Here is a 19,736-nt window from a genome sequence, read left to right on the forward strand (position 1 = left end):
CAGAATAAATTGGTATTGAAAATGAGCGAAATCGGATGATAACCACGCCCACTTTTTATATATATAACATTTTGGAAAACACAAAAAAAGTGATTATTTAGTAAATAATACACCTAGAATGTTGAAATTTGACATGTGGACTGATATTGGAATTTTCGATAAAAATTTGAAAAAAAAATTTAAATGGGCATGGCACCGCCCACTTGTGATAAAATCAATTTTACAAATATTATTAATCATAAATCAAAAATCGTTAAACCTATCGTAACAAAATTCATTTCAATAAATTAAAAAATGGGCGTTACACCGCCCCTTTTATAACTAAGCAATTTTCTATGTTTCGGGAGCCATAACACGAAGAAAAATTGACCGATCGTAATAAAAGTGGATACACAAATTTGGCTATAGTACAAAATATTTCTGGTAAAAATGGACGGGATCGGTTAAAGACCACAGCAACTTAGATATAAAACAAGTTTAAAAGGTTCGTAGACTAGAATATAAGCTATAACTTAGCAAAAAATAGTTTTGAATCAATGATATTTCACTTATCAAGTTTTATTGTAAGAGGAAATGGGGAGACATTTTTTTAAACGGGCGGTGCCACGTGTTATGTAGAAAAGTAATTTATCTGAAATGAAATGTGCAATTGAAGCTCACGCTGAGTATATAATGTTCGGTTACACCCTTACTTAGACACCTTTACATGTTTATATATCTAAATTATTTTGCAAACAACAGGCATTTCTTTCCATATCTTTTCTGTTATCGACCACACAAGTTAAATAAAATATTATATTATTGTTTGTCGCTCCTACGGAAATTTATTCCAATCACGTTGCAGTGGTCATTAATAAAAATTTATATTTGTTTTTGTACAAACGTACTATGGAATCAACTTTGAAATGACAGATAAGAGTAACAAAACATCGGTAAAGAATTTTGAAGAGGTGTTAAACTTGTCGCTTCGTAGTGTTGTTTGTTTTTAGTGTGAATTAAATATAAATTTCATCTTCTTAAAGAGCTCCGCTGAGCGCAAGAATATTATGTATGTAAACATGTTTAACTGTTTTTTTACTATTCCACTTCTGAATAATTGTTACTTATTGCACTTCTGAAATTTTAAGTATCATTATAATTTCTCATTCGTCTTCTTTATTCGTGTGCCTGCTGCAATAAATGTCAGTTTTTACGCTTTGGAACTGCAATACTGTGGTGCTAATTTTTTTAACTCAGTTTCTAACTCATCGCAGACTATAGTTTTGTGTAATGAAATTTACACGCCGAATAGGTTTTCTTTGATTTATTTACATTAATTGATTTATAACTACTTTAATCGATTTTATTCGCTATTTATCGAAAATATTTCAGTGTTAAACGAGCATACCTAATAAATTATAAAGCGTTTAAAGATAGCTGCATTTAGTTACTAATAACTATTACCTTAGCAACTATATTTACAATGAATGAATTTTAATAACCTGTTCTTAATTTGTAAATACATAATAATCAATTTTTTAATTACTTACTAGCGAAACAAGTTTATAAACTCTAGAAGTCACGTTTACGTATAAATTCGTAATATAAATCACACCTTCGCAAGCAAGTTTTCAACTGTTCACCGCTTCTAACTATATATAATACGAGTATCTACATAATATGGTTTGCTCAGCGGCATTACCATTTTTTAAATAAACTAACTTATTTGAATAGCATAGAAATACTTGGTGAATGGCTTATACTTTTTTTTAGATGAAACTTATACTAAAAGTAACACTCAAAGCATGGTTGAGTAAATAGCCGCTTTGAAAACACCTTTTCATGCGTCAAAGCTTTTATAATACGTCAGTTATTATTTATATTTGTTATTAATAATTCATAGCAAACCATTTCAGCATTTGCGCCATTTTTTTAATTTTACTACAGTTGAAATCGTTGTAAAGTGGGGTTTCCCAAGAAATTAGATGAAAGTTGTTGCTTCTTGACGTCTTTACCATTGAGTCAGTCACACCTAAACGTAAAAAAAAAAAATATTTTAATACGTCAATCGATGCTACCTGTGTTATTTTTGCAATTAAAAAAAAAAAATAATAACAAAACGTTTTTTTTTTTAACAACCAATTTAAGAAAAGCACCTAATTAGTGAGTTTTTGTTTTACATATCAAATGTACCTGATGACAGGGTGTTCAAGATGGCTAGTTTTTGGCGTTTTGACATGATGTTCAATATGGCATCGCATACGGTCGCCTATCTTCAGCAGGTGGAAGAAAGCGATACAGGACGAGAGCACGATAGTCACTTTGAAAATCAGCTGATCTATTCTATTTGTAGATTTGACGTCTATGCAGAAGTTATCACACTTGTCTTATCCACAATGGTGACAAAAAACATTGTCTCATACGTCACACTCAAGTAAATTTAATTAAAAATAACATCTTTTGATCTTTATCGAAATTTTATTTCGTTTGTGCGACAACAAGTTATGATTTTTGTTAATATATTGTATAAATTAAATAATTGTATATGAAAGCAGCAAAGCAGTTAGTTGTGTTGACTAAACGTTCACAAATCACTTAAATTAGGTGATTTATACAACAAGATTCAGCTATTGATGAAACAGTTTCTCTTATAAGCTATTTTGTAGGTATTCTTAGCATTTGCGTGGTTAGTAAAACTGGTTTAGCCAGCAAATTGAAAGAAAAAATTGTTGAGAACGTGAAAAAAGTCACGTAGACTTGGCTGATTACAATTATAGGAAAAAGAAATTTTACTCAAGCTTCACAACTTTTATTTAATCAACTACTTAAGAAATCTTTACTTAGTTGTAAAAGTTTTTTATTGTTAAAAACTATGGTTCGCTGCATACTTCTTTCGCTAACAGCTGATTTCAATTCGCAGCGTTCTAATGACACTAAGCAAACTTTTTAATTTTGCCAGCATGCTATACTTACCTATTTTTATCAGAAAAAGGCACGTACACAATTTTTAAGATAACAAAATATAAAAACAAAATCTTGTTTTCATTAAAATCACCTTTGAACGAGGATTATGCAGTACTATAAACTTTGATAAATACTGCATTGCTGGTAACAAATAGAAAAGATAACAAAGATAACGTTTTCAAATTGTTTTCTGTGAGCTAGGCAATACAATTTTGTGTTAAACTTTTCTTAATTGAAATGCAAAAATGTGCTTTATTTATTTTTGTTAAATACTTTGTTTACACACAACAAACTCTTTGCGAAGAAAATAAAGAACTTTTTTTTGTGGCGAATGTGTTAATAACTCCAGCTTAGAAGCTTAAAAATTACGAGCTAAATGGGGTTATCATCTGCTGATATTTTAACCTTTATTTCAATGTTTGGTCACAGGAAAGGGCATGCAAGGCGAATCTATACCAGGTGGTGGCAAAGCGAATTCAATCAATTCGCCTTGCAGAAGAATGTCGAGTCAAAAGAAAATTTTCATAGATTTCGATTAACTGGCATTTTTTTGTACAAGTCTTTGTATGGAAAATTATCAAGAAGAAGCAATCAGCTGATGGAATAACAACACCTGGTACTGAATTCGCCTTGCGGCATGCTAATGTAACAAGAGAGAAAAGCGCTGAGATTTAGTATTGTGTTACAATTCGCTATTAATTAAGGAATTAATTCTTCATTAAAATTAGTTTTTTTTTTATATTTTGAATCATAAAGCTGTCATCTTATTGTTCCATTTATTTCTATATTTACACTTTTCTACTTAAATGCTTTTTTAGATCACGTTTTCGAGGTGTTGTTGTTTTCCAGAAGCTTTGCGCATTTGAATTTTTAATTAAGTGCATATGGCGCTACATCAAGGGTACACTTTTAACTGTCATTTATATAAATCATTTTTCAAAGTATTAACTGTCAGATTGTGCTTCACTCGCTTCACAATCAGACAGCGCACACATCTAAAGCTATTAAATTTTTTCTATTTAAGGCCTAAGTTAAATGCAAATTTTACTCACACTGTATACCATTAACAGTCAATCCCAAAATTATGTGTCTGTTTTTAGTAGAGCTCTTGCTGAGTGAATAATCGATTAGTCAATTGGCAAAAGTTGTTTAGTAAAATATTTGATTATCGACTAATTGTTTGCTTTCGATTAGTGACAGATTCGACTATTCGAATAGTTTTTATACCCAGCTGTACTTGTACAAAGGGTATTATAACTTTGATTGGATAACGGTTGGTTGAACAGGTATAAAGGAATCGAGATAGATATAGACTTCCATTTATTCAAAATCATCAGTATCGAAAAAAAATTTGATTGAGTCATGTCCGTCTGCGCGTTAGCACGATAACTTCAGTAAATGTTGAGCTATCTTCACCAAATTTGGTACACGAGCATACCTGGACTCAGAATAGATTGGTATTGAAAATTAGCGAAATCGGATGATAACCACGCCCACTTTTTATATATATACTATTTTGGAAAACACAAAAAACCTAGTTAGTAAATAATACACCTATAATGTTGAAATTTGACATGTGGACTTATATTGAGACTCTTGATAAAAATTTGAAAAAAGTCTAAAATGGGCGTGGCACCGCCCACTTGTGATAAAATCAATTTTACAAATATTATTAATCATAAATCAAAAATCGTTAAACCTATTGTAACAAAATTCGGCAGAGAGGTTGCCTTTACTATTAGGAATGATTTGAAGAAAAATTAACGAAATCGGCTAAGGACCACGCCCACTTTTAATAAAAGATTTTTAAAAGGGCCGCGGACGAATATAATAAGCTATATCTTTGCAAAAATAGAGCTTTATATCAATGGTGTTTCATTTCCCAAGTGGATTTATAACAATAAATAGAAAAACTGCAAATTTTAAAAAAATGGGCGTGGCACCGCCTCTTTTATGACTAAGCAATTTTCTATGTATCGGGAGCCATAACTCGAAGAAAAATTAACGGATCGTAATAAAATTGAGTACACAAATTTTCCCTACAACAGGAAATATTTCTAGAAAAAATGGACGAGATCGGTTAAAGACCACACCCAATTTTATATAAAGGTTTTTAAAAGGGTCGTAGACGAAAATAATAAGTTATATCTTAGCGAAAGAGACCTTTGTATCAATAGAATTTTACTTACTAAATTGAATTATAACATTAAATTGGAAAACACTAGAATGTTTAAAAATGGGTGTGGCACCGCCTCTCTTTTGTCTAAGCAATTTTCAATGTTTCGGGAGCCATAACTCAAGAAAAATTAACGGATCGTAATAAAATTGGGTACACACGTTTCCGGAAACTCTCAACAAATTTCTTTAACTTTTATGGCAACAAATTTAATATCTGAAATTTTATTATTTATAATGACAAAAAATATAATTTACGTAACCGTCAGTATTCGAATAATGACAGCTAGTCGATTATGTTGAAATCGAATAACAGCTGGTCGATTTTCAATCAAATCAACTCGACTAGTCGATTAGCCGAATAATCGATTGTAAACAAGAGCCCTTAGTTTATATGCAATAAAAAAGATATAGAGAAAAGTTAAACGTACGTATGCAAATTTCTTGAAATTAAAAAAAAAAGGTTTGGAAGCTCAATTGTTGCTCGAATCAATGGTTTAGCTGTGATTCGAGTTTTCATATTAAATTACTAGTTTGTCTTTGTCCTAAGTTTGACTACGACCGCAAAACATGACTCAACCATTTGAGTTTTCGTTTTTACAATGAATGAAAAGTTCTTATAAATTTTTAATGAATTATAACTTTTTTCTTGCTTTCGTTCAGTAACCTCGTACTATATAAATCATATTTACATATATATAGCGATTGGTGTTTCATTCATAAACGGCGCCGTTTACAAACCGGAAATTATAGCCGTAATTTTTTTATACTCACGCTTGAAGTTGAATAATTCATCCTAAAAATGTTTCACGCTTTTTTGGGGTCACTGTGATGCTAATCTGAGTTGTTTATGGATGCAGACGAATCAAAGAGATTGATGAATGAAATTCATATAAGCAACAAAAAATATTTACTCTACATCTGCAGGAAATATAATTTTAAGTAGAATGGATTATAGAAATAAAATATGCATAATTTTTTCTGTACTTTAATGAAGGGCAAAGGCAACTCTGCAAAGAATCATCTGTTAGTGCGTTCCAATGTACAGTGATCTAGACCTTAATAAAAATTTAGAAAGGCACTATTCGTCCGTGAAAAAAAATTTCGGAAATATTTGTAGTGAGTTTCTGGACGGACGAATAAGACGAACACGAATTTTACATGCAAACGCAACAACAAATCGATCACGATAAATATTAAGATCAGTACGTTCTTGTGACATTTGCACGTTCAATTTTTTGTTGGGGTCTGAATCACTGCCAGTTGGAACGTACTAATAACTAATAAAGCGGGATGTGAATGTCAAATTCCAAACATTTTAAAGTTTTGGCTTTTATAAAATATTTTTTCTAATTTTATCATACATGATGAAATTAATATTCAGGTGTTCTCATCCCGTTGACGTTTTCTCTTATTCTGACAAGTTCGGCATGCATAATTTTATAGGGTTGTCTATCCAACATAACTGCCTTTGAATTCTACTACGATCGGAGTAGATTTTACTATACGTTTAGAAATATAATAACTATGTAAGCCGCTATCAGAATTTTTTAGACATAAACATAAACACAACTTAGTATTCCCCAAAAGATTATAGACATAATTTTGCAGAAAACTAAATTTTTTGAGGAAATACATATGTGAGAAAAATTTAGCAATAGCAAGTAAGGAAGGCTAAGTTCGGGTGTAACCGAAAATTACATACTCAGCTGAGAGCTTTGGAGACAAAATAAGGGAAAATCACAAATTAGGAAAATGAACCTGGGTAACCCTGGAATGTGTTTGTATGACAGGGGTATTAAATGGAAGTTATTAAAGAGTATTTTAAAAGGGAGTGGGTCATAGTTGTATAGGTGGACGCCATTTCGGAATATCGCCATAAAGGTGGACTAGGGGTGACTCTAGAATGAGTTTGTACGATATGGGTATCAAGTGAAAGGTGTTAATGAGTATTTTAAAAGGGAGTGGGCCATAGTTCTATAGGTGGACGCCATTTCGGGATATCGCCATAAAAGTGGACAAGGGGTGACTCCAGAATGTGTTTGTACGATATGGGTATCAAATGAAAGGTGTTAATGAGTATTTTAAAAGGGAGTGGGCCTTAGTTCTATAGGTGGACGCCTTTTCGAGATATCACCATAAAGGTGGACCAGAGGTGACTCTAGAATGTGTGTGTACGATATGGGTATCAAATGAAAGGTGTTAATGAGTATTTTAAAAGGGAGTGGGCCTTAGTTCTATAGGTGGACGCATTTTCGAGATATCGCCATAAAGGTGGACCAGGGATGACTAGAATGCGTTTGTACGATATGGGTATCAAATGAAAGGTGTTAATGATTATTTAAAATGTGGTGGGCCTTAGTTCTATAGGTGGACGCCTTTTTGAGATATCGCCATAAGGGTGGGCGAGGGGTGCCTCTAGAATGTGCTTGTACGTTATGGGTATCAAATTAAAGGTATTAATGAGGGTTTTAAATGGGAGTGGCCCTTAGTTTTAGATGTGAAGGCGTTTTCGAGATATCGACCAAAATCTGGACCAGGGTGACCCAGAACATAATCTGTTGGGCACCGCTAATTTATTTATATATGTATGTAATATATGTATTCCTGCCAAGATTCTAAGGGCTTTTGATTTCGCCCTGCATAACTTTTTCATTTTCTTCTACTTAATATGGTAGGTCTCACACCCATTTTACAAAGTTTTTTCCAAAAAGTTATATTTTGCGTCAATAAATCTATCCAATTACCATGTTTCATCCCTTTTTTTCATATTTGATATAGAATTGTGGAATTTTTTTAATTTTTCGAAAATTTAGTCCGATTTCGGCCTTTTTTTATACCAAGATAAAGTGAGTTCAGATAAGTACGTGAACTAAGTTTTTGCTCAAGTTATCATGTTAACGGCCAAGCCGAAGGCCAGGCGGTCGACTGTGTATAACTGGGCGTGGCTTCAACCGATTTTGCCCATTTTCACAGGAAACAGTTATCGTCATAGAATCTATGCCCCTTTCACAAGGATTGGTAATTTTTTGTTCGACTTATGGCATTAAAAGTATTTTAGACGAATTAAATGAAAAAGGGCGGAACCACGCCCATTTTGAAAATTTCTTTTATTTTTGTATTTTGTTGCACCATATCATTACTGGAGTTGAATGTTGACATAATTTACTTATATACTGTAAAGATATCAAATTTTTTGTTAAAATTTTACTTAAAAAAAATTTTTTTTAAAAGTGGGCGTGTTCGTCATCCGATTTTGCTAATTTTTATTTAACACACAAATAGTAATAGGAGTAACGCTTCTGCCAAATTTCATCATGATATCTTCAACGACTGCCAAATTACAGCTTGCAAAACTTTTAAATTACCTTATTTTAAAAGTGGGCGGTGCCACGCCCATTGTCCAAAATTTTAGTAATTTTCTATTCTGCGTCATAAGGTCAACAAGTTTCATCGCTTTATTCGTCTTTGGTAATGAATTATCGCACTTCTTCTGTGGTTGCAGTCCGATTTCGTTCATTTTAAATAGCGATCTGAGATGAGCGCCCAGGAACCCACATACCAAATTTCATCAAGATATCCCAAAATTTACTCAAGTTATTGTGTTTACGGACGGACGGACGGACATGGCTAAATGAATTTCTTTTTTCGCCCCGATCATTTTGATATATAGAAGTCTTTATCTATCTCGATTAGTTTATGCCGTTACGGATTGCCGTTATGCGAACAAAGTTAACATACTCTGTGAGCTCTGCTCAGCTGAGTATAAAAATTTAGTACTTTTGTAGTCCAAGTAAATACTGGCAAATAGAGCAGCCGAAAAAGTGAGGTTATGTTGTTGACATCACCTTTATTATTTCATCATGTTATCGTCTTACACGCATATGCAGCAGACTCTCTCTTGTTGGACATGAACTGATAAGTACTTCATCTTCCAATAATTTTGCTGTTAGTTTTTTTACACACATTAACAGTGGTCGTGTTGAAGTGCTTTTTTTTTAATTATTTGAGAGGATTGTTTTGAAATGTTTACGCTTTTATCTTCGCTTATCATGCAGAAAATCTGTCTGATATCAGATGAATGTCATATACATATATGTACATACATACATACGTTCTTACGCAAATTGTTAGAAAACTGATAAAATAAGTTGACTAAAATGGCATGTTTCTTGTGCAGTTGTACAAGAGGATCATTGTGAAACGGTTGTTGCGTTAGAGAGTTTGTGCGAAGATACTTTTAGTCGTTAGTCATTTCATCATATTGTATTAAAAATTATATTTTTCAATTGCATAAGTAGATCTATCTTTTTTTACATTCAATTAATGCAAACCTCTACACTTCTCTATAATTGCAGAAAAAAGAATTTGAAAATTATATGGCCGATTATTTGAGTCAACGTGAAATTTTACCTCCACATCGTATGTCATTGCTGAAATTTCTGGCTATTGTAAGTATCTAAATGTATATATTTCTTGAATCAATATTTTTGTTTAACAACAATCAATATTAACATATTAAATGCAAAAATTTTCCATACTTGTTCCATGTGATATTCAGAGCATCAGTCGCCCTCTCACGGGCCCACGAAATGTATTGCGTGCAAATCATAAAATAAATACCTAAATACACAGCGCACGAGTGAGACGTGCGATTAAAATTGTAATTTCATTGCTTATGGCATTAATTTTTTTTTCGCTTGACTGCACAAACAATATGCAAGATAGAAGAGTAAACTGTAATAAACAATTGGAGCTACCTGCATAGGTAGTTTTTGTTATGAAAAAACCAGCAATGTAATAAAATTAATGAGAAATGCTCTTGAAAACAATGCGTAGTTGAAAACAGGACAGAAAATTGCCGCTAATAAATGTAGGGAAAACATTAATATACTGTGAACAAAAAAGCGCTTACTTCCTGGGTTAAGGCCTTCAAGATAGTACAAATAAGTAAGGAAGGCTAAGTTCGGGTGTAACCGCACATTACATACTCAGCTGAGAGCTTAGCTGCGTTGGTTTCGTAGATGGTTTATAAGTGGGTTTTAATTCCATATCACATACGTTTGGGAAATATCGACCACCAAATTGTAGACCAAGGGTGACGTTTTTTGGAACGATTTTCCTTCATCCTTAGTCAAATAAGGGAAAATCACCATGTAGGAAAATGAACCTAGGGTAACCCTGGAATGTGTTTGTATGACATGGGTATCAAATGAAAGGTGTTAATGAGTATTTAAAAAGGGAGTGGGCTTTAGTTCTATATGGGTGACTCTAGAATGTGTTTGTACGATATGGGTATCCAATGAAAGGTATTAATGAGAGTTTTAAAAGGGAGTGGCCCTTAGTTGTATATGTTAAGGCGTTTTTGAGATATCGACCTAAATGTGGACCAGTGTGACCCAGAACATCATCTGTCGGGTACCGCTAATTTATTTATATATGTAATACCACGAACAGTATTCCTGCCACGATGCCAAGGGCTTTTGATTTCGCCCTGCAGAACTTTTTCATTTTCTTCTACTTAATATGGTAGGTGTCACACCCATTTTACAAAGTCTTTTCTAAAGTTATATTTTGCGTCCAAAAAAACAATCCAATCACAACGTTTCATTCCTTTTTTCGTTTTTGGTATTGAATTATGGCATTTTTTTTAATTTTTCGAAATTTTCGATATCGAAAAAGTGGGCGTGGTCATAGTCGGATTTCGCCCATTTTGAATACCAAGATAAAGTGAGTTCAGATAAGTACGAGAACTGAGTTTAGTAAGATATATCGATTTTTGCTCAAGTTATCGTGTTAACGGCCGAGCGGAAGGACAGACTGGCGACTGTGTATAAAAACTGGGCGTGGTTTCAATCCATTTCACCCATTTTCACTGAAAACAGTTATCGTCATAAAATCTATGCACCTACCAAATTTCACAAGGATTTTGTAAATTTTTGTTCGGCTTATGGCATCAAACGTATTCTAGACAAATTAAATGAAAAAGGGCGGACCCACGCCCATTTTGAAATTTTCCTTTATTCTTGTATTTCGTACTGGAGTTGAATGTTGACATAATTTACTTATATACTGTAAAGATATTAAATTTTTTGTTAAAATTTTTCTTTCAAATTTTTTTTTAAGTGGGCGTGTTCGTCTTCCGATTTTGCTAATTTTTATTTACAACACATATAGTAATAGGAGTAACGTTCCTGCCAAATTTCATCATGATATCTTCAACGACTGCTAAATTACAGCTTGCAAAACTTTTAAATTACCTTCTTTTAAAAGTGGGCGGTGCCAGGCCCATTGTCCAAAATGTTAATAATTTTCTATTCTGCGTTATAAGGTCAACCCACCCACCAAGTTTCATCGCTTTATCCGTCTTTGGTAATGAATGATCGCACTTTTTCGGTTTTTCGAAATTTTCGATATCGAAAAAGTGGGCGTGGTTAAAATCCGATTTCGTTCATTTTAAACAGATCTGAGATGAGTGCCCAGGAACTTACATACAAAATTTCATTAAGATACCTCAAAATTTACTCAAGTTATCGTGTTTAGGGACAGACGGACGGACGGACGAACGGACATGGCTAAATGAATTTATTTTTTCGCCCAGATCCTTTTGATATATACATAGAAGTCTATATCTATCTCGATTATTTTATGCCGTTACGGGGTACCGTTATGCGAACAAAATTAATATACTCTGTGAGCTCTGCTCAGCTGAGTATAAAAAGCGCTGTAGTAACCAGCAGTCGAAATAATGCATTACACAACAGCATTTACAAGACGTGGGCGGTGTAGGGTTGCCATGATTTCAATATCTACAGCAAAAATTATGTAAAACTTTGTATAATAAGAGGATATACCTTAAGCATTATAGCATTTTATTCTGCAATTTCATCATGCTTCAGCTTGAATGCATATTTAGCCGTCATTCGACAAATTTAATGAGCTTAAACTTTCACTTTCACTTTCACTGGCGGCCACCGTGGTGTGATGGTAGCGTGCTCCGCCTATCACACCGTATGCCCTGGGTTCAACTCCCGGACAAAGCAACATCAAAATTTTAGAAATAAGATTTTTCAATTAGAAGAAAATTTTTCTAAGCGGGGTCGCCCCTCGGCAGTGTCTGGCAAGCGCTCCGATTGTATTTCTGCCATGAAAAGCTCTCAGTGAAAACTCATCTGCCTTGCAGATGCCGTTCGGAGTCGGCATAAAACATGTAGGTCCCGTCCGGCCAATTTGTAGGGAAAAATCAAGAGGAGCACGACGCAAATTGGAAGAGAAGCTCGGCCTTAGATCTCTTCGGAGGTTATCGCGCCTTACATTTATTTTTTTTTTTTTTAAAACTTTCACTTAACTGTGCCTATTCGACTGCAATGAGTTTTGAGGCACAGACAGCATTGGCTTTTATTAAGCCAAAACTTCACATACGCAGTGAGTTTGGAACCCAACGTACTCACCACATTGTGGTAACGACTGATTTAAATTAAGCTTCGGCTACGAAGACTTAATTAAGAGCACTAATTGTGGTTTGTTGACATTTTTATTGACAAGACAATCGCTACGTGATGATTCGATGCGGTCAATATTTTATCAATTTAAAACCATGTAGCTGGAAAAACTTGTATCAGTCACTCAGCACGTGAACAAACTAAATGTTTGAATTTTTAAAAAGTACTCACATTTGAAAGGATATTTTAGCAAAAAAAAACGTTGATCTTAAATAAAAAAAGTTATGTAAGCTGCTAATGTATTATTTGATTAGACTTCCTAGTTGCTAGGACGTTTAGGACACAACCATTGTAATTCATGGACTTTATACTCAGCTCACCCCTTAAGTGCGTCACTTGGAACTTTTGTCTTGTTATTGTACAAAGTGTATGTATATACAATACATATGTACACATGTATGATTAAAAAAAATTTCGTTTTGTTGAAATATTTCCAATAATCAGCATTTCTTATACGAACTTTGACAATCAGCTGTTGGGCAATTACATGTCTAGTATTTGTTGTTTGCATTTAGATTAAGCACATGTTTACGGATGCTATGGTTTTCCAATTAATTAAATGATTTGGCATAATTATTTACATATGTATGTTTTTCATTAAAAAAAAAATGCCGCTAATATTAATAAAATTCAATCAGGCATATGGGCGATTCTCCGCGAGCTCTCAGTTTTACTAACCCAAAATTTTGGAAAAAAAATATTCGATTTTTAAATATTTTCAATCGTTTTTCTGAGTTTTTATAGCTAAAAAACATTCCCAAAGTGGACGCGCTACAGATATTAATTTCTGTTCTTGATACTGAAACCTGCCACGGTTGTGACATTTTGACAATAAATTGCTCATTAAAAAAAGCTAGCATGACTCGCAAGATTTTCCGTAAAGTTTTAAGGTTATGTCAGCAAACTACAAAGAAAAATGGTACAATAGACGGTACTTAACTTAAAACTACAAAGATACAAGTGCCACGGTTGTGACATGATTTTTTGATAAGTACCGTTTTTCCAGTTTTTCAGTGTTTAAAAATGGATATTAGTTATTTTAAGACTGCAAACATTAACATGGAAATATGCGGGGATACTTGCTGATCAAAATTCACACTCACATGTCACAAACCAGTGTGCAATAAAGCAGTACCAACCTAACGATTTGAATAACATTTTTTACTCAAAAACCTATGGACACTGTTCAAAATCAAATTACAAAGCGAAAACAGAAATGTTATCATTAAAACAACATTTAATATTGCAGATTAAGTCAAGTATTTAATATAATGACAGTTTATTACTCGTGTAATTAAAGACTAAAAAAGTTACCACCTAAAATGTTATGAAAAATGTGGTTGTGCAAATGCCACGGTTGTGACTTTTGTAAGATATTATGAAATATAACTTCACAAAACTGAAGAACGGTCAATAACATTCAACATGAAGCTTTAAAATAAACATAATTTTAACTCAATTACATAATTTAATTCATAGAAAATGCTTTAATATATTTCAAATTTCGACACAAAACTGTAATCTCGCGGAGAATCACCCATATGTAAGTGTGACAAAGCTATATGCAACCTTCTACACACTGATAACTTCCAAAATAAAAACACCCAACTTTTTTTGTTTTGTAACGCGTATATTAAAATGTTCTTCATTAACATGCTGTATGCACTGATTTTAATATACATACTAAACTGGGTCGATTTATTAACCGATATCGAGCCATCGATTTTTCGATAGGATTTGGGCTCAGGAAAAAAGTTCCAAGACCCATACCCAAAACAATAATTTTCGAGCCTGCGAAATTTCATTGTTTTTACTTTTTTTCGACTTTGATTTTTAAGGTTTTTGTCATGACCTACTAAAAAAATTTGCATTTCATTGCAAAATTTTCATGTATAGGGTATACACCGACCCAAAAATGTTCGCTAAAAACGTTACATATGAAAAGTTTTTTAGTAGGTCATGAAAAAAACCTTAAAATCAAGGTCGAAAAAAGTCAAAAAAATTAAATTACGCAGGCTCGAAAATTATTTGTTTTGGTTAGCGTAGTGGAACTTTTTTTCCTGAGTCAAAATCCTATCGAAAAATCGATAGCGCAATATCGTTTAACTTTCGTCCATACAAATCGACCCACCTTAATACATACAATAGCCTTTTTAAATAACAAACATATGTCTAGCGGCTGTCTAGGCGCCTTATTGGCGCAAATGTTGACATTCATACACTTTCGTGAAATAAGTTTGCTGATAGCTCTTAAAAAATATATAAAAAATAGTGGTATACTGTGAGCGTCAAAATAAAGTAAACACCTCATATTGTTTTAAATTTTTTATTATATTTATATTAAAAAAGTTTTATTAAAAAAAATATTACATAATTCATTGGTCATTAAAGCAAAATTGAATTGATTAAAAGAATTAACAAAAAATAACACATAAGAAAATAACTCGCTTTTTATAGAAGTGCACCAGTTTTTTCGCATCAAATGCTCAATTGGATTAAGGTCTGGGGATTGAGGTGGATGATCAAGAGTTTTCGGAGTTCACAATTTTGGAAGAGTGCTTAGGATCATTGCCCAGCTCTGCGCTAAGCCCAATTTCTCCACACTAGGGACGACGGTGTTGTTCAAAATGTCAAGAAAATCTTCCTTTTTCATTGTAGATTCGATAAACACAAGATTACCGACCCCCGATGCCGCCATACATCCCCAGACTATTACAGAGCCTCCACCATGCTTTACTGTTTTGATAGCGCATTTATCACTAAAGGCTTTATTCTTGCTCCGCCATATCTTTAGTTTTTTTTTTTTGATATTTCAAATTTACGTTCATCGGTAAAAAGAATGTTTCTTCAAAAGGCGAAATCATACGCTTATCTTGGTTGACCTTCGATATATAAGGCTTTTTACGTGGTACTCTACCATGTAAGCCATTTTGGTGTTGTGATCTTCTAACGGTGCTAGCGCTTACCGATTTACCAGAAGTTTTTTTGATATCTTCAGCTATTTTAACAGCACTGGAAGTCAGATTCGCTTTTACTTCTCTAACTATAGCTCTTACCTCTGTGTCTGTAAGACGTTTTGGCCGCCCTGCGCCGGCCTTGTCGATGATTTTTTTTTTTTTATTGTGCAATGATTCCTTCCAACAATTTTACTTATTTCTCGCAAAGATTTGCCTTTCTTGTGTAAATCTATTATGATTTCACGCGTCTCAATTGAAATTTGTCCTCTCATTGTAAATTTTAGACTATTTAACGTCGCAAATATTTATTTTTTGATAGTTATTTGGAACGGTACTTTCCCGTTATAAGTACTATAAACAAACTATATATTATGGCGATGCCACCACTTTCGCAATTCAAGGATTCTTCCTATTAGAACGATGCCACTTTTTTTTGACGCGTAAAAATGGGTATATTTGAATAAAAAGTGAATTAAATTTTAACGTGCTTTTTGTGTGGTTTCATTGTTTTAAATAATTCAATACTACTTTAATTACTCTGTAATTATACAATATTTTTTTTTATATATCATTATTTATATAAATACTAGCAGACCTGGCAGACGTTGTTCTGCCCTAAATTTGGCCTATCTGCATTTTTTAATAAGCTTTTTCCGTCTAACTCTGCCCTCCCCTACCCCTCTTCACTTTTTCCTGATCCTTTTATTCACTTCTCCTTCCGTCTTTTTCGCTTCATCTATCTCCATATTCGTCACATTCTATTTCTTTCTCAGTATCCTTCTACTTCTCTCTTTTCTTTTCTCTCACCTTATTCTCATTCTTCTTCATCCCTTATTGCCTGTCCCAGAGGGTGGTATGTATTTTGTTCCAGTCCCAGTCCCAGTCCCACTCCGAGCCTCAGTCCAGGTCCTAGTTCTAATCCCAGTCCCAGTCCGTCTCTGGTTAACTTCCCGGAAAAAAGGATCGTAAATACTAATATAGGCAAATTTATATACCAAATTTTCAAATTTTGAATTTTTTCTAAAAAAAATCATAACTCAAGAATGGCTAAACCGATTTGGGATTTCAAAATCAACTAACCATCATCTCTCCTTCCTGTATCTTTCCTAAAAATTTCATGGCAATCTTTCTATCCGTTCTCGAGTTATGGAGTGACAATCAAAATGTACACTTCTTTTATATATATAGATAATAAATATTTTTTTTAAATAATTTATGATGTTTACTTTATTTTGACGCTCACAGTATATCTATGCACACGCACTGCTTTATTTTCAATATACTTCCTTTTCTAAACGGACTATCAAAACCGCCGAAGTACACTAACTTACTTTTCATATATGTATGCATTTACAGTTTAGATAAAACAACTAATTCATTTCTCTTATTTTATTTTATTGTAGAACGCTTTGGAATTGAGCGCCCCAGCGACTCCCGCTCTGTTAGAACACAATCAAAATAATAATTTTAAAACAAACTTTAAACCAGAAGGTTGGATGCAATTATCCGGGCATCCGGAAAGGTAAGCATAAGAATTAATTCCATTTTTGAATCATGCGAAAAATCATTTCAGTCGGTTATTTAATCTTTCGCAGCTTGTCGGAAATAAGCTTTAAAATTCTGAAGTTCTGAATCAATTCACTTTCGTAGCCATGGATGTTACATTTTTTTAAATTCGAAGTTTGCTTACTTGGCAAAAAATGGTCCGATTCTAAGCTTCGAAGCGCATCTTTTTAGGCAATTTTCAATTCCCTTACCACAAATATTTAATTTCTTAATTACGCCTACAAACCTTATTTACTATTTTTCTATCACATATATATCACCTCTGAACTTTAAACATAAATAACATAGAAATTATCACACTTTACTAATTTGTTTGAGTTCCCTAGCCTAAAAAATCTACTTCCAATTTTGTTTAATTACTTTAGTATTATAGTTTCCTTGTTGTTTCAACAAAAAGCGTTGTATCAAATTTCGGGGCAATACCTCAATTGGATCAATCTTTATGGTTTTAGTTTTTCTATGAGTAACAAAAACTTTCAAATTACCATATAGGTTTCAAATCTAGACATTTCGAAAAATCTATTGGCAAAAAATTCATTTTATTTGATTACGCCGTTCCATAGTTATTCGCCCGGTCTTTTATTCGTCCTTACAAAATAAAAGTACGGATTTAACTTTTATTTTCGGGCTTATAAAATAAAAAAAAGTCCGGTTTTTACGGTTTTTTGTGGACTTTTTTAAAAAAAGAATGCATGATTCGTCATGAAAATGCTGTGGGGATCCCATAAACTTGCACCTAGGACAATTTTTGACCCGGACTTTTTCGAGTAACAACAAAAAAAACTATTAAAATGATTCTCTAACATCTTCACAATTCTATCACAATCATCTCATGTTCTATAACTCCCTTAACTAACTTTTGTTTTTTCTTTGCTTTACAGCATTGTTCCCACAACAGCCGGCATTGTGCGTAAACGCGTTGCAAATCTAACAGATAGTGAAGTGCTTGCCTATAAGATGCTTACGCAAGAAACTCAAACTGCAAAAATTGTGCCACAATTTTATGGCGCACAGGAATTAAATGGTGAAAACTTTATCGAACTACAGGATCTATTGACAGGTTTTAAAGATCCCTGTGTCATGGATATCAAAATGGGTTGCCGCACATTCCTAGAAACGGAAGTCACAAATAAAACACTACGTCCGGACCTATACAAGAAAATGGTAGCAGTTGATCCATTGGCTCCAACACCCGAGGAGGATGAGGCGCAAGCCATCACTAAACTGCGCTATATGCTTTTCCGCGAATCAATGTCTTCATCACAATCTAAGGGCTTTCGCATTGAAGCTTTGCGTCTGCGTGGAAGAGCACCTGTTAAAGATTTGAAGACAGTACGTAATAGCGATCAAATTACACAAACTATTGAACAGTTCCTAGGCGCTAAACGTTCTGTGACCAAAGAGCTCATCAAACGTTTAAAGCATATGCGTATGGTAATGGAGAAATCAGCATTTTTTCAACGTCATGAGGTGGTTGGATCCAGCATATTTATTGTTTACGATGATGATAAAGTTGGCGTTTGGTTAATTGACTTTGCTAAATCACGTCCATTACCCACGGGCGTAAGTGTAAATCATCGTGCAACTTGGATACCTGGAAACTGCGAGGAGGGTTTGCTCAAAGGGATGGATGAGTTGATTAATTCATTTGAAAATGTTTATGCGAGTCATAGCAGTCGGAAGTGTTTACAAATATAAAGTACCTACATAAATACTTTGTATAACAGAAGAGTAAAGAGCGGTACTTCCAATGGTTGGTTGCAAAAAGTTGAAGTTTTTCACTTCATATTAGCTGAGTAATATGAAAAAAAAAAAAAACAAGATGAAACAAACAAATTGTGTAAGTTTTTGCACATGCAAAACACACACGTTTTTATTCTGCCAAAAGACTGATATGCATTGATTGCATTTAAAGAAAGACAATTTTATTTCACCCCAAAAAGCCTGTTCTTGTAGTATATATGCGAATATTAATTAGGGACCAAGAACTCTAGGAATTTGTGTATGAACTTCGTCTATATTTGTATTTTCCATATTGGAAACAGTCTTTAAACAAAACATATTACAGAATCACGTTCTCAAATCATTAATACATACCTACATTATTAAGTAATATGTATATTTATGAATAAGACTCCGAAGACAAAGATTTTTTGTTACTATAAGCCATTTAAAAGTATTCTTAGTTAGTTACTTAACGGTCATATTTATCGTGTTCTTAATAAAATAGTGTAAATAAAAATCATCTGTTCATTATCTCTAAGCTGAAAATTAAGCTCACGACAGCTTTATTTTCTTAGCTGAAAGTTACTTAACACATTTAAAGCATGTTGTCTTAATTGGTAGTTGATTACGAGTTAATATTTACATATATGATATATCGTTAATTTTTAGTCTTACGATTTTTTATATAAAAAAAGGATGTCATTTAATTTGAAATAAAAAAATATGTTTGAATTTTTAATGAAAAAGTTGTATTTTATGTTTAATGGGTATACCCATTACCCTAATATATTTTTATGTCGTACCCATGGCTCAATCATGGTGGAATCACCAGGTGAAGTAAATAAAAAAAGACAGTAGATGTACGCTA

At 33.2% G+C, this 19,736-nt stretch overlaps 1 protein-coding gene across 2 annotated transcripts in view; it reads left to right on the plus strand.

Moving 5' to 3' along the window:
- Positions 1-19,736, plus strand: part of IP3K1 (inositol-trisphosphate 3-kinase-like protein) — a 34,229-nt gene extending 14,493 nt beyond the window's left edge. Inside the window, exons 1-4 of one of the 2 annotated variants that reach the window (XM_067764444.1) lie at positions 9,346-9,364; positions 9,477-9,569; positions 16,981-17,099; positions 18,025-19,736. In XM_067764444.1, the coding sequence (XP_067620545.1) occupies positions 9,498-9,569; positions 16,981-17,099; positions 18,025-18,841 (1,008 nt within the window). In that variant the 5' untranslated portion in view covers positions 9,346-9,364; positions 9,477-9,497 and the 3' untranslated portion in view covers positions 18,842-19,736. Of the gene's footprint in view, positions 1-9,345; positions 9,365-9,476; positions 9,570-16,980; positions 17,100-18,024 lie in introns of those variants that run through there. The other variant, XM_067764443.1, reaches the window with a different exon arrangement.

The sequence above is a fragment of the Eurosta solidaginis genome, chromosome 2, assembly GCF_040869045.1.
Source record: "Eurosta solidaginis isolate ZX-2024a chromosome 2, ASM4086904v1, whole genome shotgun sequence".
Classification (NCBI taxonomy): domain Eukaryota; kingdom Metazoa; phylum Arthropoda; class Insecta; order Diptera; family Tephritidae; genus Eurosta; species Eurosta solidaginis.